At 36.1% G+C, this 22475-nt stretch overlaps 1 protein-coding gene across 3 annotated transcripts in view; it reads left to right on the plus strand.

The window, feature by feature from the left end:
• The window catches only part of RABL3 (RAB, member of RAS oncogene family like 3), a 38871-nt gene that overhangs the window by 11956 nt on the left and 4440 nt on the right, over nt 1–22475 (plus strand). For 2 of the 3 annotated variants that reach the window (XM_004278540.3, XM_033403319.2), the window contains 4 exons: nt 8969–9098; nt 13079–13193; nt 15379–15529; nt 20787–20858. In XM_004278540.3, coding sequence (XP_004278588.1) covers nt 8969–9098; nt 13079–13193; nt 15379–15529; nt 20787–20858 — 468 coding nt within the window. The remainder of the gene's footprint in view (nt 1–8968; nt 9099–13078; nt 13194–15378; nt 15530–20786; nt 20859–22475) is intronic. The other variant, XM_049710162.1, reaches the window with a different exon arrangement.

Here is a 22475-nt window from a genome sequence, read left to right on the forward strand (position 1 = left end):
AAATTTCCAAAAGAAACTTTGTCTTAGCAGCCTCCTGTATATGAAGGTGGAGACTCGGGGTGTATCTGTAAGGAGTTCTTCTACGTATGTCCCAGATTGCAGATCAATATGAGTTTAGTTAGTTCCCAAGAACCCTGACCAAGTTTTAGAAGTAACAGTAGCGATTTCCTTTGGAAACCCCTGCTTTTGGAGAAAGTGAAATTGAAGTTGCCTTGAGTTATCTTATGAAAGACTGCCGACTTTTGAACTCCCTCCATAGTTCCAGGGAACAGTGGGGAGGATGTAAAACTGCCCAAAGGGAGACTGGAATAAAGGCTACAGTAGTCGAAGACAAGTGTCATGTAATAATGTGATGGATTTTACTGGAATGAGTGTGTTACTGACTTCTTTAAAGCCAGACTGGCCTGAATTGCATTACCATGGAAGAGTTGGGCATGTGGGGCTGAAAGTGATCTTGCTTTTATTACTCTTCATTGAATTGGGCTGGTTGATCTGTCTTCTTTGAGAAAAATGCATTTCTTGAGTGACAACATAAGTAAAAGGCATTTTTAAACGATAATCTTAAGGTAAGTTCTGATAGACATGTAAATTATATTGACTCTTGTTGTAATAAAGTGAACAGTTCTTCCCTCTAGCAAGGATGGTTAAATCTGATAAAGGCTTTACCTAAATAACTTGAAAGAACACCTTCTGCTGTAGCAGCTTTTATATTGCAATTACAGCTTCTGTGTTACTGAAACCTGAAAGGGGATCTCCAGAATCAGTATAGATCCATAAATACACACTCTTCAGAACTCTTAAAAACAGTTGCCCCATTTAGCTCATTTCACATCTGTTAACAGCCAACTAAAAATAGAGATGTTAAAGATGATAATGTAATGGTTTAATTTCAAGTACTGGGTGAAGCTAATAAGCTTAAAGTATGTACTCGGTAATTATTAACATTTTGGATTTAGTATGCAGTGCAGAGGTGTAACTGAACTGAAGGGAAGAGAGAGAAAAGTTTTATTTTGTGGTATTCTTCATTCATTGCTGTGTTCTAATTTTGTTGCCCCAAGTCTAATGGGACCAATATAAATGCATGGCTATGTTTAATTATGAAAACAAAACTTACAGAATTTAATCTTTTCACAAATTATAAATAAGGAAATTGATTTGTCATTTCTAGTTCACTTTAATGGGATTTTTAACTCTAATTTACACATTGCACACAATCAGTATCTATTGAATTCCTCTTGGGCAGCATAACAATATACAAGCACTGGGGAGAAAAAAAAATATTTTAAGGGCAGTCTTCCTACCACTAAAAATATGAGGTGGGAACTGGTAGGTGGGACAAGGTCTTTATATAAATGATCTTTAAAATAATGGTAATAATAAATGATGGCTAACATTTTTTAGTGCTTACTTTGGCTAGGCACCTATTTTGCATACTAATCCACAAGCCTTAATGCCCACAACCCTTTGAGGTAGGTACTATTAGCTTCCCTATCTGACACATGAAGTAGTTGAGGCACAGAAGTATTAACTGACTTGTTCACGGTCACAATGCTAATAAGTGATGGAGGTGGAATTCAAACCCAGACAGTCTGGTTCAGAAACCTGTGCTTTTGATCACTACTCTGTACTGCCTTTTGTTCCAGAATGGTATTAAGAAAAAGGTATTCTAATGCTGTTAAATACAGTAACGACTAGACTCATGGAGATTTAAATTTAATTTAAATGAACTAAAATTAAAAATTTAGTTGCTTGGTTGAACTAACCACATTTCGAGTGCCCAGTAGTCACATGTTGCTGGTGGTTACCATATTTGACATTTCCATCATCACAGAAAGTTCTGTGGGATAGCTCTGATATAGAATATAAGTGTTCAAGCAAGAAAGTGAGTCGCTTGTGAAGAACAGAAAATTATACTGAGTGTTAATGATTGAATGGGCAGCCTGGGCAATGGACAAATGTACTATTCCTTAAGAAGAGGGATATATATTACAGGTGGAAGAGAAAGAAATGATAAATTTAGCTCTGGACATGATGAAGGGAGGGATCTGTGAGCTATCCAATGTCTGGAAGGCATTAGACGTGTTGAAGCTCAAGAGAGAATTCTGAATTGGAATTATCTGTATAGGGATAATCCTGAACCATGAGAGCTGATGAGGTTTTCAGAAAGGAAAATTTAGAAAGAGAAAAGCTGAGGGAGAACCTTGGGGTATATTTAGAGAGTTGATGTTGAAAAGGGGGTCAGAGAAATATTGATCAAAGAGATAGGAGGGATAGCCAAGATGATGAAATGCCGCAAGAGCAAAAAAGAGATGAGAATTTCATGAAGGAGGGATTGATTTTTAGTATGAAATAATACAGAGATATAAGGACTAAGAGAAAAAAAATTGGATTTGGTGACGATGAAGGTAGTGCTGACCTTTGAAAACGCAATGGAATGTTAGTGGCAGAAACCAAATGATGTGAGTAGGCAGAGAGGAAATAGAAACAGGGGTTTAAATCAGTCGTTTAGAGGTTAAATAAAGGAGCAGATGGGTACAGAATAGAAGGGGAAAGTGAAGGGTTTTTTAATTTATTTTTTTATTTTTATTATTTTTATAAATTATTTTATTTAATTTATTTTTGTCTGTGTTGGATTGCCGTGCGAGGGTTTTATCTAGTTGTGGTGAGTGGGGGCTACTCTTGATTGCAGTGTGTGTGCTTCTCGTTGTGGTGGCTTCTGTTGTTGTGGAGCACAGGCTCTAGGTGCGCAGGCTTCAGTAGTTGTGGCGCACAGGCTCAGTAGTTGTGGCTCGTGGGCTGTAGAGTACAGACTCAGTAGTTGTGGCACACGGACTTGGTTGCTCTGTGGCATGTGGGGCAGGTGGGATCTTCCCAGACCAGGGATCAAACCCGAGGTCCCTGCACTGGCAGGCAGATTCTTAACCACTGCACCACCAGGGAAGTCCAAGAGTTTTTTTTTTTAAATAGAGGAAATGAACTTGGCTGAAGGCAAAACAAGATTACTGGTAAGGAAGAGGCAGTTAGCAGACACCTTTATGATATTATTCATTCATTCATTTATTCATTCATTATATATATTGCATACCTCCTGGGTATCAGACACTGCAAAGAATTAGAAGTACAGCAATGAATGAGACAAATTCAATTCCTACTCCCCTGGTACACTCTCATTGTTGACTTTTTTCTATCCTTCTGTCTTTTCTCCCAACTCTCTCCTAAGACCTCCTACCTTCCTGACTCTCTTTAATAATAGTTCTACAGGCACACATACTAAACCAAACTTACTAGAGAATATCTACATCCACTGCTCTTTCCTGATGTGTATCATTTTCTTTACTAAATTTGTTTCTCCTTTTTAAAAATTACACACAATGAATAAACTCTTCAAATGAGACAAAACCTTTTATACTTAGTCTTGATTTGATTTCCAATAAAAAGTTAAGAGGTGAGTAAATGAGAAGTACCAAAGTTACAGTATAGTTCCTTTTCCCATTTGATGATCAGCACATACTTTTGCTACCTGTTGAGAAAAATCCTTCTTTATATAGCTGTAAAGTCTGTAATGACTTTAAATATTCGTTCCTTGATGACCTGATTTAAATATAAAACACATTTCTAATAGTTTGGCATTACCCCCCATCATGTTGGGCTCTTAGTATAGCACCGACGGACCACTTATTGTGTCAAGAGCAATACTTGTTAAAATGTCAGGCTTTCCCTTGGAGATCACTCACCCATATAAAAGGTATTATGTCATAGCTACGAGCTACAAGCCACGGTTAAAATTCTTAGGACTCATTACATTTGAATTAAGTAAAACTTAGTTTAATTCACCAGTTTGGAAAGAAAGAAGGGTACCTTCTCTTCTAATTCTGGAAGGAAACATGAAAAGATTTAATTAAGGAAGGTATTTTGTGGTGAAGAGTACAGATGAGTGGGTGAATCTGGCTTGGGAGCGTGTGTAGCCAAAAGGGAGCTGGCTAATAGACTTGGTACATTGCAAGGCTAAGAGGGCATGCTACCTGGAAGTTGTATTACATAGTGGCTATTCTGGAAGGAGTTACAGTCTGTTTACAGTCTGTAAACATTAGACATTTGAAATAACTTTAGAGAAAAAAAATGATGTACTTAAATTGTTGCCCAGCTTAATTATGTATGAGAATCTCCTAGAGAGCTTTCTTTAAAATACAGATCCTTGAGCCTCACCCCAGAAGCTTCAAGAGTTGTCCAAGAATCTGTATTTTTTAAAATAAGCCTTCCTATTGGTTCTGATTTAATTTGTTCTTAGAACTGTACCTGAGAAGCACTGGAATTCAGTAAAATAATAAACTGAGTATAATAAAACCTTAGAGGATGATATATCCTGAATTTATTCCTTGATTTAACTAAACATATCAAAGCATCTAATATGTGCCAGGTATTATGCTATGTTGTAGGCCTACCAAGATGAATAATATGGTCCATGCTCTTAAGCTCAGAGTCTAATAGAAGAGATATCAGCAGATAAATAAGACAGTGTGGTTAGTGAAATGATAGAACTGTGCAGGATGTTATGGGAGCAAATAAGAAGAGTACCTAACTGGCCCTGATTGGTTTTGGAGCCAGGGAGGGTGGCAGGATCAACAAAGCTTCACTAAAGTAGTTGAGCTTTTTGATACCAGGTAACTGACTCCTTATAATACCTTGTATTGTTCGTTTCAGTGGTTTTGCTTAGAAATCTTGATATTATAAATTTCCTTGCTTTCATAAACAGAATTCATGTAGTTTAACCTTTTTATTGATGACTTAACATTTTCACATATTATCAGTTATTTATGCCTTATAGCAAAATAGTGATACCTTTTATCCCAGTATACAAGATTACTTCCTATTATCCACAATGGTCCCCAACTGCTGTGATTTTGCTGTTGTCATTTTTGTGTCCTGTCCTCTTTGTTGCCAGTCTGCTAATTGTCTTATCTTAACGTCAATGTGGCTATCTGTAGAATATCTTATTTACTTAAAGTTTTCCTTGGACAAAAGGATTTGGACCCAAAAAAAATGTGAATAAGTAAAAAGTATGAAGCATTCTGTTAAACATATTGATATATGCATTTTATGACATCTATTTTAACTATTCAGCTATCTTGCTTTCTGTTATTTCAGAGCCATTTGATATACAGAATATAACTTCTTCGTTTTGTAAGCAAAGAAACTGAGACTCAAAGATATCAGGGATAATTAGTAGCAATCAATGAATATAGTCTAGGCTTCCTAATACCAAAAGAGTTCCATTGTATAAAATGAGTAATTCTTAACTAGAGGTTACAGCAAAATCATTTGGAGAATTGTTCAAATTATGCATGCCAAGGACTGGACCCCAAAGTTACGGATTCAGTAAGTCTGACATGTATATTTCTTTTTTTTTAAGGACTTTTTTTTCCAGCTTTATTGAGATATAATTGACAAAAAAAGTTGTAAGATATTTAAAGTATATATTGTGATGATTTACTATATTCTTACACATTGTGAAAGGATTCCTCCCATCCAGTTAATTAGCACATCCATCACCTCACATGTTTATTTATTATTTATTTGGTGAGAACATTTAAGTTCTATTAGCATGTTTCGGTTATACTATAGAGTGTTATCAACTACAGTCACCATATCATACATTAGGTCCTCAGACCTTATTCATTTTAGAGATGAAAATTTGTACCTTTATACCAATTTCTTCCTATTTCCCCCACCCCTGCAACCCCTGGCAACCACTTTTCTATTTTCTGTTTCTATCAGTTTAACTTTTTATTTAGATTCTACATATAGGTGATAGCATGCAGTTGTTTTTTTTTTTTTCTCTGAGTGGCTTGTTTCACTTAGCATAATTCCCTCAAGATCCAATCATGTTGTCTCAAATGGCAGGATTTCCCCACCGCCCCCCCACCCCAGCCCCATGGCTGAATAATGGGATAATATTCCATCTCATGGCTGTATATCACATCTTCTCTGTTCCTTCATCCATTGACAGACACTTGAATTGTCTTCATATCTTGACTGTTGTGCACAGAACATGGGAGTGCAGATATCTCTTCAGTATCCTGTTTTCATTTCCTTTGGATATATACCCAGAAGTGGGCTTGCTGGATCATATGGTAGTTCTATTTTTAACTTTTTGAGGAACCTTCATTCTGTTTCCATGGTGGCTGAACCAATTTACATTCCCACCAGTAGTGTACAAGGGTTCCCTTTTCTCCACATGCTTACCAACACTTGTTATCTCTTGTCTTTTTGATAACAGCCATATTAAGAGGTGTGAGGTGCTATCTCACACTTTTGATATTCATTTCCCTTCTGATTAGTGATATTGAGCACCGTTTCAGGTATTTGTTGACCATTTGTCTTCTTTGAAAAAATGTCTATTCAGTTCCTCTGCCCAATTTTTAAATTGGGTTTTTTGCTATTGAATTGTATTATTTCTTTATATATTTTGGATATTAACCCTTTATCAGATGTATGATTTGCAAATATTTTATCCCATTCCATAGGATGCCTTTTCACTTTGTTGCTCGTTTCCTTTGCTGTGTAGAAGCTGTTTTATTTGATGTAGTCCCACTTGTTTATTTTTTGCTTTTGTTGGCATGTATATTTCTAAAAAAAAAAACCTTGAAAGATTCTGATGTACACCCCTGAACCACCGTATTATAATCTGGCTCTTGTCTATATTCTAATAGATAAGGTTGCCATATATCAGATTTCGTTTCTGAAATATAAGCAGTAAATTCTTATAGAGTCTAGACCATGAGAAAGAGAGAGATTTTGGAGTTTACTCTGAGTAAGAAAGTCATTGGAGTGTTTTGAATTGAAGGGGGATATGATCTAACTTTCATTTTAAAATGATCACTCTAGCTACTATTTGGAGAACAAATGGAGGGTGGTGGGAAAGTGAGTCGGTGAGGCTCTAGTGGGGAAATCAGTTAGGGGATGATTACATTAATTCAGGCAAAGAGATAGATAGAGGCTTTGAGGGTGGTAATAGTTGAGATGGTTTGAAATGAACAGGTTTTGGATATTTTTTTAAGGCAAAAGCAACAGAATTTGCTGACAAATCAGATATGCAGTATGAGAGGAGTTAAGTTTTAAGTTAAGAGTTAAGTTAACGCTTAAGTTTTTGGCCCTTCAACTAACTAGAAGGCTAGAATTGCCTTTTACTGGATCAGAGAAAACTGGGAGAAGAATGGGTTTGGGAGGAAGATTGGGTTATTATTTTTAAATATGTTAAATTTGAGGTGCCTGTTAGACATCCAAATTGTAGTTAGGTGATATGGTAGTCTGAGGTTCAAGGGACTGCTCCAGAATGTATATAAATTTGGAATTCATCAACGTATTTATGACATTTTAAATCATAAGAGTAGATGAAATTGTCAAAAGAGCAAGTGTTGCGAGATATCCAAGAACTAAACCTTGGAACACTCTAACAATTAAGAGGGTAGAGAGATGAGGACAACCCAAATGGAGACTGAAAAGGCTTAGCCAGTGAGGTAGGAAGAAAAGCGGAACAGTATGATATTCCTGTAAGTTAAGTGAAGAAAGTATTGAAAGAGGAGTGATTAGTTTTATCAGATGATAGAGTAAGATGGAAACTATTCATTGATTGTTGGATTTAGCAGTGTGGAAGCCATTAATGACCTTGATAAGGAATATTTCAGTGGGGTGACTGGGACAAAAGGTGTGACAGGAATGAGTTCAAAAGAGAATATAAGGAAAAGAATCAGAGACAGTTGAGAAGAGACAACTCTTTGGAGGGCTTTTGCCGTAAAAAGGCATAGAGAAGTGGTTTGGCAGCTAGAGGAAGACATGAGGTCAAGAGAAGGTTATTTTTTTATTTTTTTTTTGCGGTACGCTGGCCTCTCACTGTTGTGGCCTCTCACTGTTGTGGCCTCTCCCGTTGCGGAGCACAGGCTCCGGACGCACAGGCTCAGCGGCCATGGCTCACGGGCCCAGCCGCTCCGCGGCATGTGGGATCTTCCCAGACCGGGGCACGAACCCGTGTCCCCTGCATCGGCAGGCGGACTCTCAACCACTGTGCCACTAGGGAAGCCCAAGAGAAGGTTATTTTAAGATGGGAAAAATTATGGCATGGTTGTTCGCTGGTGGGAATTAATCCAACAGAGAGGGATAATTTGATGATGAAAGGGAGAATTGATAGAGCTACCTCTTTGATAAGAAAGAAGGGATGGGATTTTATGCATAAGAAGGGGATTTGACCATAGAGACACAGACAGTTTATCTATAATAGCTGCAAGGAAAGCAGATTATATGGGTACAGATACAGGGAGTGGATAGATAAGCGAAGAGCAGGTTGTAGAGTTCTCTTCTGATTGCTTCTGTCTCTGGAAGCAAGATTATTAGCTGTGCCTGAGGACAAGGAAGAGAGATTGGAAGTTTGAAAAATAGGAGTAAGTGTGAAATAGTTACCTAGGGGAGGAAAAGAGGAAATAGACTATGGAACTGATAGACAGAGAGCTCCAAAGGTAGACTTGAATTTAAAATGAATCCAGTTAGCTTGAATGTATATTTTTCTGAACATTACACTCGCTAGCTGGGTTGCAGACATGGAATACAGGAAAAGGTGGATATAATCAGGGCTGGAGTTTTGTCTAATGAATACTATGTGAGGGAAGAGTAAAGGAGAGATTAAAATGACAAATAGCAGAATTTATGCTTAGTTAGGAAGGAAGTGAAGGTTTGGAAGTGGAAGGGGGGACTTTGGAAGGTGTTAGGATCCATGAACTATAGGGACCTTTGGGGTCAAAGATTATTATTAGAGTTGGAGTGTTAGAGAGAGGAAGCTGTAAAGATAGGAGGTGGTGATTAGAGAGTCAGAGGGTAAGCTGCTGATATGGAATGTTCAGTGCTTTAAACTGGAATGAGGGTGTTTATGAGTTTTCTTAGTGGCTATAATAATTATTTTGATGGATTGATTTGTTAGGTTCATGACTACAAAGAAGGAACCCCAGAAGAGAAGACCTACTATATAGAATTTTGGGATGTTGGAGGCTCTGTGGGCAGTGCCAGCAGTGTGAAAAGCACAAGAGCAGTATTCTACAACTCTGTAAATGGTAAAACATTTTTTATTTTTACCATATATTAATGGTCTCAGATCATCTGATGAGGAATGCTGGACTCATCTTAATTTAAGAAAGATCTAAGATACCCCCAACTCTTAATTTAAATCTGCATATCACATTCCAGTTCATGTTTTTTAGATTCTAACTATGTATTTCAGAACATTAGATATTTGCTTTGTCTAAGTGTTTCTATTTATATTATTGTCATAAACTAAATATTGAGAGATAGTTTGGGTACTCGACATAAAACATGGAACCTTCCAAAACACTGTCCCCTGGGAGTGCTGTTTCTTCAGTCAACTGAGTATATACCATTAGGAGTCCCATGGTCTAAGCCAGATGTCCCAGAGATACTGAGATTTTTTTTCATCTGTTCCTTAGAGTCCTGTGTAATTATAAAAGCTGCCTAAGGATGTTTTTAGGGGTGCAGAAATTTCATCCAGTTATAGATATACAAACACCTGGAGCAGACTTCCAGGTAGAGGTGTGTAATAGGACATAATTGCAGTTCATAGAGTGCCTACTCTGTGTCCAGGAACTAAACTACTGACACCTGTGATTTACCTATAGAATTTTTTTATCTTCTCTTTAATTCATTTTTTACCTTTTTTTTTTTTTACTGTGAAATATAATTTCAACTTCTCTTTGATTGATGTACCAAAAGATTTAGTATCTTACCCCTTCCTTTCTGGTAGATGCTTAGCTATTAATTGGCCTTCATTTATACTATGCTTAGATCTCATTCTATATTAAGTAAGCATTGTAATTATTCAGTACCATCTTCATTACTTATATTCCTCTTTCAATATCTTATCCCATATCATAAGGTGTTGTAGATACTTCAGAAAAGTAGAGAAGGCTCTTGTCATTGGATGCGTACTGTAGAATACAGGATGAGTCATGTTAGTTCAGACCTATGTCGCATTTAGCTCGGAATTCTATCTGAAAGTGTCACAATCTAATTGAAGAAACAAAATATTCATAAATGAAACAAAACACAGTTTAAGATGGTGACATTAATATATGACATCATAATGATACATGATAAAGTACATGATAATGGCATATATTAATAGAATGTATATAAATGAAAAAACAGTAAGATAAGACTGGTATAGTATTAGGTGACTTGCTAAAGAGCAGGAGAGAAAGAAATGAAGCCTGGTTTAGATCTAGGATCAAGTGATAAACTTGGATTATATCAGTCAAATGACTTGTCAAAGTTGATATCAATCTGATTTGGCAAAGAAAAGTTTGGATAAATAACACTTTTCCTGTTTAGATCTTTTTGACAAAGAGTTAGGATAAAAATTATAAATAAATAATAAAGACCATTCAGATCCTAGAAACTTTATGGAATTCTGAGTTGTAAGCTTAGTAAGTACTGAAGAAATCCATCTAAATCCATATTTATTTGGTTATCTTTTCTATACCTACTCTTCATTAGTGATTTGTGTCTTCCTTAAATATTATTGAAGTAATTTCATATATCCTATGTTAGTTTTACAAGTAAGACTGAGAGATATTCCTGTTTCTTAAAAAAAAAACAAAAAAACAACTCCCTATTAAGAGCAATCTTAATAGGGACTCACAGACAGAGAAAACAAAATTATGGTTACCAAAGGGGAACGGGAGGGAGGGATAAATTAGGAGTTTGGGATTAGCAGATACAAACTACTATATATAAGATAGATAAACAATAAGGTCCTACTGTATAGCACAGGGAACTATATTCAATATATTGTAATAACCTATAATGGAAAAGAATCTGAATATATATATATATATATATATATATATATATCTGAAGCACTTTGCTGTACACCTGAAACTAACACAATATTGTAAATCAACTATACTTCAATGAAAAAGAAAGAAAATCAGTTTCTGTGTTCTTCGAGCCTACCTCTGGAACATTTCTCTTGGTAGAAGCGTTCAAGGTTCTTTACTCCATCTACCATCCTTATTTTCTAAGAAACAGAGCATAAGGATCACTCCATTCAAATACAGTCTATTCTTAGCAATAACTTCCTTCCCTCAATACCCTACCTCTTCCCACTGTGATGAATGAGGCTGGTAATCCCCAAAGGAAACCTGTAAAGTGTCTCTACCTCTCTATTTTTAAAGATTTAGAACATATTCTGATCAGCTATCACCCTGACTTCTTTCCTTTGGGCCTCACTGTGTCCCATCCCTTCTAGCTCGTAATCTACAAAGCAGGAACTCTCAGCCCAAATGAAAGAAGGAAAATAAGGAAAAAGGTGCTCAATGCCCTTAAAAGCTCAAAAGCCTTAAATAGAGATCCTCAAAAAATAAACTCCTCCCTGTGCATCTAATAGCTCATTTAGGCCTTTGTAATCTTTTCACTCTCCCAACCAAACCCACCCATAGTTTTGTGGTATTTATACCTAGGAAATAAGGAGAGGAGAAAGTATCTTCCACTCCCTTTGCCCTGAAGTGACTTTATTCTGTCTTCCTCTAATCTTTTACTGTCAGAATACTTGATTTCAAATTCTGCTACCCCACTTACCATGTGATCTAGGGTAAGTTACTCAACCTCTCTGAGCCTCAGTTTACACATGTGTAAAATGAAGATAATAATTCTTACCTCATAGGACTGTTCTGAAAATCAAATTAGATGCCAGACGTAAAGCACAATATTTACCACATAAATACTGAATAAATGTTAGCTATATTCTTTAACGGTAGCTCTTTATTCCTTTTTTAAAATCTATCCTTGTTCATGTTTCCTTAATGCCTAATAGAGCCCCTCATTGAGGAAAGTAGAGTGAATGCAGTTGGACACGGGGGCAAGTGTCAGATCTCTATTTTTTCCAGATCCCAGGAGAGATACAGATTTACCTGAGCTAACTGGAACTAGTCAACTATAATTTGCACAAGCACCTTAGTTACACAATGTCTGTAAAAACTAGAGGAGCCAAATAATTCTAACTCTTATGCCCTTCTTTTTCAAATTTACATATGTTACATCTTGAAGATGGAAGAATCATCAGTTTCACATTCTCTCTTCACAGTAGAATATGGGTAATATAGGCAAGGGTTGGGGGTTTAAAAACCTATTGTCTCTTGATCACAAGATGGTACCCTAAATTTCACTAGGCATTAAAGCTTTTCCTTTTTTGTCAATATCATATTGTAATAACCTGCTTTACCTTTCTGTCCAGGATCTTAACTGATTCTGTTTAATTGTATTTCTAAACCTTATTACATTTTGCTATTTTTCAATCTCTTAAAAGTCCATCTGTTTTCTACTATTCATACTTCTTGACTATCTTTTCCTACCTCCTTCTAGTGGCATATTTCTTTTGCTTTGTTAACTAGATCTCTTACAGGTAGAGCAAGCTTACATAGCTAGCCATTAATCCGAAGAACTAAATGATTAGACTTTTGAGTTGATTAGGTTCAGGTGATCTACAAGAAAACATCTTGTCAGCTAAAGAATAGGAATTGTATCAAATTAAATCAATACCATTTTAATACATTTTTATTATTAAATATTTTAATGAGTGTAAGTAATATGTGTATGTATGATGTCTATGACAGATGCATAGTGTGGAAAAAAATAACCTTTTTGAATGAATATAATTTCCTATATACTTGAAGTAGTTTTGATTCTTTTTATTGATGAAGTAGTTCTGTAATTAGGACCAGGCAGAATAGGCACTCATTAAGTGTTGAATGAAGAAAAAAAGAAGACATTCTAAAAGTTTAATGACATCTGTCAGCCCTTGTAGAAGTTTTTAAAAGTTATATAACTGACAAAGAAAAGCTTTTAGATAATTATTTTTAAATAACTATTTGCAAGAATTTACAGAGGAAATTTAAAAATAATTGTGTCTGAGTTTGTTAGTCGTACCAAAATGCATTCGGTAAGCAACCTAATGTTTTGCCAATTGTGAAATGAAGAGGAGTTGTTACAATATTGACATTATTTTCTTTGGTTATTTTAGGTATTATTTTAGTCCATGACTTAACAAATAAGAAGTCATCCCAAAACTTGTATCGTTGGTCATTGGAAGCTCTCAACAGGGATTTGGTGCCAACTGGAGTCTTGGTAACAAATGGGTAAGCCCAGATTACTTCACAGTTGGTTTGAAATGCTATAGCAATCCCAGGAATGTACCCTCCAAAATAACATTCTGTAAAATGTTTGATTTGCAAATATTTTCTCCCACTCTGTAGATTGTCTTTTCATTCTCTTAACAGTATCTTTCACAAAGCAATAGTTTTTCATTTTGATGAAGTCTAATTTCTCTTTTATGTATTATGTTTTTAGAATCATGTATAACAACTCTTTGCCTAATCCCAGATCATGCAGGTTTTCTCCTGTGTTTCTTCTAGAAGTTTTACAGGTTTTGGTTTACTTTTAGATCTATGATCTGTTTTGAGTTAGTTATAATGTGTGAGGGTTTGGTTGAGGTCGATTTTTGTATATGAATGTCCAATTGTTCCAATATTATTTGTTTCTCTGAATCCTAATCTTCTTCATAATGGTAGTTAAATATAGTGTCCTGAAAGATGCAAGGTTTTTTGTTTTTGCCTAAGTGGTACAGAGCATATAATACAATACCTGGTTATCTGTCTCTTTGTGATGTTAAGGTGTTATCAGACTTATCCATTCATGATAAAATTCCCCATTTGCTTTTTACCTAATGATTTAAAAAGAAAAAAAGGATTTTGAGATCAAATTTCAAATTGGATATAAGATTTAATGAAAGAAAGTGAGAAAAAGGAAAGTTAAAAAGAGAAATAAGAGAACAGATTGTAAATATACATATATTATGTGCAACATATATGTTATGTTACATATATACAATAAATATATATGTTAATGTGCAAGAGATTATGAAAGACTGCAAGTGACAAATATGTGTATCAAAGATGATGTTTGATAAAATATATACAAAAAGTTGTATGTAAGCCAGAGTTAGAGTATAAGGGGAAAAAAGTCCTAAAGGAGGGTACTTTCAAAACTTTATTCTCTAATAAAGCAAATTTCAGTTTTGGACCATGTCTCCTAAGTCAACATTGATGTTAGTAAGAAGAATCAAAGGCCTTGAACTCAAACTATTGTTGGCTTTGATGCAGTAATTAGGATTATAGTATTTTTATGAAATGGGAGGTAACATAATTCAAAACAATTTTGTTCCAAGTCTGAACAGTAACTGAGGCTCTGTAAGGTTATTGTGAAGGGCAAAAAGATTTGGTAAGTTCTTGTGCGCAGGCGCACACACAAACACAATTTAGATTATTCAAAGAGAAAGAAGAGTGATGTCAAAGGAAGGAAAAAAATTATGCTCACCTGGTTTGTATTGATTGGGTTATGCAATATTGATTTACTGTCATAAGGTGTCACAACCAGATTTTGCTGACTGTTATAAACTGAGCTTATAATATGTCAGAACTCCAAATCTGTTTCATTTCTCATATGTGAGTAGAATTTATATTAATTGAACAACATTGGGCTCTATGTTCCTTTCAGTAATAGAAAGACAGTGACCCAAGGCCACTAACCCTAAGTGATTCTTACTACCTGTTCTGTGTCTCCCACAGCTCTCGTGTTAGGACAAACAACTATTTGGTACTTAATTCTTTCCTTTTACTATTCATTTTGCATTTCAATTGTTTCTTTCCCTTTCCATTTGTTGACTCCATCTTTCCCCAGGCTGTAGCATCACCTATGGTTGATTTATGCTGGCCTTCAGCATTCCTATTTCTGATTTTCCTAAAATGATCTATTTTTCTTTACTATTCATAGACAGAAATGAGTATGGTAGGTGTAAAGCTTATGCATACCCCAGGAGGTACCCAGAAGCTTGACATTTTCCCCTCTGGCAAAAGGCGTGACTGCCATGCTAGGGTACTGGGTTTTCTCTCCACAGAGGTTTGAATCCACTCTCTGCATCTACCCAGAAAAATTCCTGAGCTGTTAGCCTTAGAAGACAGAGCTTTGGGAGAAGTCAAGTCAACCTACTTTCATATACCTGGTGGGCACTCAGTTTATTCAAGTAGTCTATAAAGACCCATGGGACAAATTTTGAGTAGTTGAATTAATAGTTGGAACTTGAAAGATGGCGAGGATTGATTGAAAAAATGAACAAGTAGGTGGGAGAAAAGTAAGTTTATAGGTAATGGGTGAGCAAGAGTCAGTGAAGTATCTGTAAAATAGTGTGAGTAGTTGCATTTAAATATTACACATCTACATCAGAAAGGTAAATTCTATTCACCTCTTCATTATTATTTATCACAGGGATTATGACCGGGAACAGTTTGCTGATAACCAAATCCCACTGTTGGTAATAGGGACTAAACTGGATCAGATTCATGAAACCAAGCGCCATGAAGTTTTAACTAGGACTGCTTTCCTGGCTGAGGATTTCAATGCAGAAGAGATTAATTTGGTGTGTATTTTTTACTAATGCATGTTTGTATTATTATCAGGTAAAGGCAAAACCAAAGACTTTGAAAGTTCTATATGCTCACAGAGGAAGCTTTATATTTGAAATCAGGCATTTGGGTTCTAGTCCAAAAAGTAATGAAGATTGGAGCCAACATAGATTATGAGATGGGCAAAGCCTCCTTATATGCTGACCTGTTGGAATGTTCAAACTTTGTTTTATTCTTGCTTTAGAAAAGCCTCTTAGCTTCTTAAACTACAGAATTTACCTTAAAGGGTAAACAAGTATATAAATGAGAAAATTACAAACTGTAAACTAGGAGTGCTTCATAAGCATTAGTTTATATAAACTAATGTATAGTTAGTAATGTATAAGCATTAGTTTATACAATAGATTGAGTCCCTTCCTGAGATATTTAGCTCAATTAGAACTGGACATTAAGAAGGCTAGAAAAGTTCTCATATAAGCTAGTTAGTGTTGCCTGGAGAATGATCCTGGCCAGCAGCTTCAGTCATGGTTTATATGTCATTGTTCGCAAGTAGGATTTCTGCAACATATCTGCGCACTGGCATTCCAGACGTGGTGGTGGTAGTTTAATACCACTAATGGCTAACATTCATTAAGGACTGATTAGTGCCAAGCACTGTTCTAGTACTTTATGTACATTATCTCACATGCATCGTCTTCACATCAATCCTATAAGGTAGGTACTATAAATACCTCCATTTTAAAAACGAAGACTAGAAGCAAAGAGGGGCAATTAGGCCAAGGTTACACGGTCAAACCAGGCACTCTGACTCCAGAGCCCATGCTCTACAACTAAGCCTGTTTTCCACTTAATTATCCTTCACCTAACATTTAGAATCTCAGAGCTGAAAGAATTGTTAGAAATCATCTAGATCACCAATTACTCAAACCTGACTGTGTATTCAATATTATAGTATTTGTGAAAATTTTTGAATAAGTGCCCCACAGCTGGTGCTTTTTATTCCTAAGGTTTGACAGAAGGACTCAGTATTTTTTTTTTTTTTTTGCGGTACGCGGGCCTCTCGCTGTTGTGGCCTCTCCCGTTGCGGAGCACAGGCTCCGGACGCACAGGCTCAGCGGCCATGGCTCACGGGCCCAGCCACTCCGCGGCATGTGGGATCTTCCCGGACTGGGGCACGAACCCGTGTCCCCTGCATTGGTAGGCGGACTCTCAACCACTGTGCCACTAGGGAAGCCCCGGACTCAGTAATTTTAACTAATAACTCAGCTGATTCTGATGCCCTTTCTCTGTGAATCAGCATTGGTGAACGCGGCTTGGTTCAACTCCACCTGTACCCCCATAATTGAGTCAGCTTCTGCCTGCCATTCCATTGTTTTTTACATTCTGCTTTGCAGTGGAGATGCCTTATTTTTCTCAGCTGCCACCATGGAATATTCAGCATAAATGCCCAGGTAGTCAACACTGGACCATCATATTCCAGAGAATTCCTGTTACATAGAATATATAATATCCTTGTCAAAGAAGTACTGAGGTTACTTTGTTTGAACATTGTTTCCAAAGGGAAATTTACCACTGAATAGCTTAATTTGTTCCAGCAATTACTTTTTTTTAATAATAAAAGTAGCTGGCATTTATTAAGTGCTTACACATTCTAGACACATTCTATTTTACTTTTAATGTATTTTAGAATGTATCTGTTTCCAGTGCCTGTGGGTTTCTGTGACAATCATCTAGATATGTGCTTTTCCTATTTTACTTGCAAAGTCAGGGCGATCTTTAATTGTTAACAAAATGTAAAGGTACTCAAGTGGCAAACATGGTCTTCACAGAATTCACATACAACATACTTATGGCCTTTTATCAGTGTACACCTTCAAGAACACAGCAGAAACAAGAGGGTCTTGAGGATGCAGGGAAGAAAAGATGAGGAGGAAAATTGGATAAGAGTTTCAAAAAGAGGTAACAGTCAAAAAGACTCAGCAAGTAAATATAAAGTCTCAAGTAAAAACTAATTTAACACTGTTAGTGCTAGCATCTTTGGTTACTGTATGAATTTACTTAAAATTATTAAAAAGTAAGGATTAACATAACTGTATACATCAAAGATAGAATCAAAGCTTTCTTGTGCCTGGAAAAAAAAAAGACAAGTTGTTTAAATTATAAACAGGGAGGAGATTACTTATTTTTTTAAATCCTATTAGGTTTTTTTGTGTCTAGCACAAATTTTCCTCTGTTATGTGTTTACTTCAAAGTGATCATTCTGAAGCATCTTCCCTAGTTAATGTTTCTTTCTCAAGCATTTAGAGCTATCAATTTTCAGGCTTTGCCCTCTACCATGATCAATAGCAGATAGTTATAGTTCTTTCAGATCTAAAACTCTCTTCCTAAAATCATAGGGTTTCTCTAGCCTGGTCAACCTGAAATTCTGGAGGCTTAGAAATAAGTTTTTGGGAGGTTTTGTCTGTTTGTTTGATGTTTGATTTAATTTTTGTATTTAGTACTTTAGCTCTATTTGGAGTCATCTCTGAAGTCTTTTGACAATCTGATGATTATGTGATCAATATCTGTTTTGTAAATCGTATCTAATACAGATCTAGTTAAGGTTTGTCTTTTATATGCCTCAATTGCTGTATAAATGTGTTCAAACATGATTTCAAATACAACAGTTTACACGATGACATTTCAGTCTGCTTAATCCATACATAGAATTATCTTTTATTATGTTAGGTGCTTTTGTGTCTGAAAATTCAATCTGATGGCATTTTCTTGGGATGAAGAAAGAAGGAAACTAATATTTCAGTACCTACTATGTGTCAGACATGCATTATCTCATTTAATTTTCACAAAAATCCTATGGGTTAAGTATCGCTATCTCCATTTCACAAATGAATAAGCTCAACTTTAAAGGTTTAGTAGCCTAACCAATGTCACACAATCTAGAGATGTTGGGATAGATACTCAGATTCAGAGCCTGCTGGCTTCAAAGACCTCTGATTTTTCTTTTACTCTATGATCTTTGAAAAGTTGTAGTCTCTCTTTTGTGGTTTTGGAAAATGTATAGCTTCTGGTCAGAATTTAAAATGTGAGCCTTGAATGTTGTATATTGGTAAAATAGGGATTGTTACAAAATGCACTGGAATGGAATCGTGTGGGCTTAGAGATTACAATCAGAATAAATGCAACAATAATAACTTCAGTGATTTCCCAAGGGACACAGATGATCTATAACTGAAAAAATAGATACTATCCTTGCAAAGGAGCCTATATGATATCCCCATGGTTGGGTCTTAGGTGGCATTTGAGGTACAAATCAAAGTACTCGGTCTCTTGAGTTGGCAAGTCAATGATGACAAGCTAAGGCAATTCAACATTGGAATTCCAGGAAAGGGATAGTAAACGTTTTAAGGTCTTTACTAATCATTGCAATGTACTAGTCACTTCATTATAATGTTTCAGATTCTTTTGTCTCTTCAGAGCCCAATTTTTTCCTATTTGTATCCTAATAGTAAATATCTGTTGTTTATTATTTATTATTAAAAATAATATTTAATGATATTTTAAAATAAACTTTTCTATTGTTTATTTTAACCAAAAAATATATCTATTGTTTATTATTATCTTTATGGCCTACCAAGAGATGTAGTGCCTTGCATTCAGTGAGTGAGAAATCCCTGGCCACCGTTCTGTTTGTTTTTTGCTCCTCCTGCTCTTTATTTTCATGCTTCCTACTATTCCTAAGAACTTCATAGTACTTAAGTTAGTTGAGCACTGGTGAGTAACTAGTACTAAAAAATGAAGTGTTGTCCTCAGAATGGGAGAAAATATTTGCAAACGAAGCAACTGACAAAGGATTAATCTCCAAAATATACAAGCAGCTCATGCAGCTCAATATCAGAAAAACAAACAACCCAATCCAAAAATGGGCAGAAGACCTAAATAGACATTTCTCCAAAGAAGATATACAGATTGCCAACAAATACGTGAAAGGATGCTCAACATCACTAATCATTAGAGAAATGCAAATCAAGACCACAATGAGGTATCACCTCACAACGGTGAGACTGGCCATCATCAGAAAATCTAGAAACAATAAATGCTGGAGAAGGTGTGGAGAAAAGGGAACCCTCTTGCACTGTTGGTGGGAATGTAAATTGATACAACCACTATGGAGAACAGCATGGAGGTTCCTTAAAAAACTAAAAACAGAACTACCATGTGACCCAGCAATCCCACTACTGGGCATATACCCTGAGAAAACCATAATTCAGAAACAGCCATGTACTACAATGTTCATTGCAGGACTATTTAAAATAGCCAGGACATGGAAGCAACCTAGGTGTCCATCGACAGACTAATGGATAAAGAAGACGTGGCACATATATACAATGGAATATTACTTAGCCATAAAAAGAAACGAAATTGAGTTATTTGTAGTGAGGTGGATGGACCTAGAGTCTGTCATACAGAGTGAAGTAAGTCAGAAAGAGAAAAATAAATACCGTATGCTAACACATATATATGGAATCTAAAAAAAAAATTAAAAATAGTTCTGATGAACCTAGGGGCAGGACAGGAATAAAGAAGCAGATGTAGAGAATGGACTTGAGGACACGGGGAGGGGGAAGGGTAAGCTGGGACGAAGTGAGAGAGTAGTAGCATTGACATGTATACACTACCAAATGTAAAATAGATGGCTAGTGGGAAGCAGCTGCATAGCACAGGGAGATCAGCTAGGTGCTTTGTGACCACCTAGAGGGGTGGGACAGGGAGGGTGGGAGGGAGGTGCATGAGGGAGGGGATATGGGGATATGTGTATACATACAGCTGATTCACTTTGTTATATAGCAGAAACTAACACACCATTGTAAAGCAATTATACTCCAATAAAGATGTTTAAAAAAAAAAAGTTTGTTTTTAATAGCTCTGTTTCTGCTTTTGAAGGTAAATGTAGGCAGGTCACCTAATTAGTATGTTGGTTTTGTTGTTAGTAAGACATTAACAATCCTGTCTTCCTTTATGAATTATTTGGTGATGAATACAGTGGTTCAGTGTCCTCTAAAATTGCCTAAATAACAAAGAGTAAGTGGCCTCACCTTACTTTAGCACTTTCCTCTTTGCTGTGTGCATCATAATTTGAAAATTACTTGAATATTTTATGAGAGTATTATGCCTAATATTTTACTATAGAAATGTGCAAGAGGAACAGTAATGACTCACAAAGAGCTTATGTTTCCTAACGTTTAATTGTGGATCTTATGTTTTATCTTCTAGGATTGCACAAATCCACGGTACTTAGCTGCAGGTTCTTCCAATGCTGTCAAGCTCAGTAGGTTTTTTGATAAGGTAATGGCTTCAATTAAGTTATTTTTAAACTTAATTTATATATTATGAGAGTTTAAATTCTTTGTAGAATGCTTTGTCCTTTTATTCCTTCATGCTAAACTTCACAGCCTGAATACTATTTGTTTTGATCTCTTATCTGTTGGTGTAATTGCTCAATGCCTGCTGACGTGTTTATTCTATCACCAGTGTTCTCTAAGCAAAGGATGAAAGCTACTGGATTCAAATGGGGTTTTTTAAGATACCTAATTCCCTCCTTAAAACAATTTATGTTTCCATATTTTCTAGCATTTTTGTGCTTATTCACCACCCCCAAGTCCCCACAAAAGGCACTAAACTGAGGACATTCTGCTTAAAGCCCTGAGTTATTTTTGCTCTCCCAGCTACTAATATTCTCCATATAAATGTTACTGTTACTTTTAAGGCTAGGTCATCTTCTTGATTCCCTAATTTTCCCTATCAGAAACCTTTGCATTCCAGTTATTCACTCTTACCAGCATCATCTTATTGTCCAGAACTGGAATGAAAATGCAGCATTTTCAACATACTGGTAAATTAGAGCACTGTTTGTCTTTCCTTCACAAGGCCATACAGCTGCATTGCATACAATATTGACCAAGTTAAATTGTTTACCCAATGTTGACATTGTGTAGTAAAGTAAAATAGGATGTATTTCTGTATTATTATTGAAAAAAGATTAATTTCTGTCTTATATTTCCTTTTACAAGTAGTCTCCCAAGAAAAAAATTTCCCTCCTCATAGCTCTTCTTTATGAATCATTTTTCTTTTAACTATTTAGAAATCTAATATTTGGCTTTTTTGTCCAATAGGTCAGCATAAGATGAGGCCCACACTCCGTCCCTGTTTAATATTAGGCCACTGGGAAATTTTTGCTTTATTGCAGAACTTCCCAACTGGTGTGTGGCCAAAAGGGTACAGGTGCACTGAGATAGTGATCCCCTCAGTTCTCAGAGCAGCCAGAGCCCCTGGCCTGGCTCTTCCATTTACTCCATTTGTACGTTTGCTAATGTATAAATATTAGCATTTTCTAAATGTGTCATGACATGAAAAAATGGTTGGAAGCACTGCAAGGCACCAAATTTTCTCTCCACATTGTTTTCAAACTTAAAACGTAAGAACTTCCATTTGTTTAGATCCGTGGCCACTATCTATGTCCCCTAGGAGCAGCATCATATAGATCTGTGTCTGACATGGAAAGATCCCACAATATATTGTTTAAATTTTAAATAATTTATTAATTTTAAAATTAAAAAAGTAAAATGTGGGCTCCCCTGGTGGCGCAGTGGTTGAGAGTCCGCCTGCCGATGCAGGGGACACGGGTTCGTGCCCCGGTCTGGGAAGATCCCACATGCCGCGAAGTGGCTAGGCCAGTGAGCCATGGCCGCTGAGCCTGCGCATCCGGAGCCTGTACTCCGCAACGGCAGAGGCCACAACAGTGAGAGGCCCGCGTACCGCAATAAATAAATAAATAAAATAAAATGTAATAAGTTATATCCTAGAGAAACAATGGGTTATAGATCAGTGTGACCCAAGTTGTCAGGCAAGACTACTTAAAAAAAAAAATTAGAGGGAACTTGGTTGGTTTTAAGAAGAGAGCAA

Source organism: Orcinus orca, chromosome 5, assembly GCF_937001465.1.
Source record: "Orcinus orca chromosome 5, mOrcOrc1.1, whole genome shotgun sequence".
In the NCBI taxonomy this organism is placed as follows: domain Eukaryota; kingdom Metazoa; phylum Chordata; class Mammalia; order Artiodactyla; family Delphinidae; genus Orcinus; species Orcinus orca.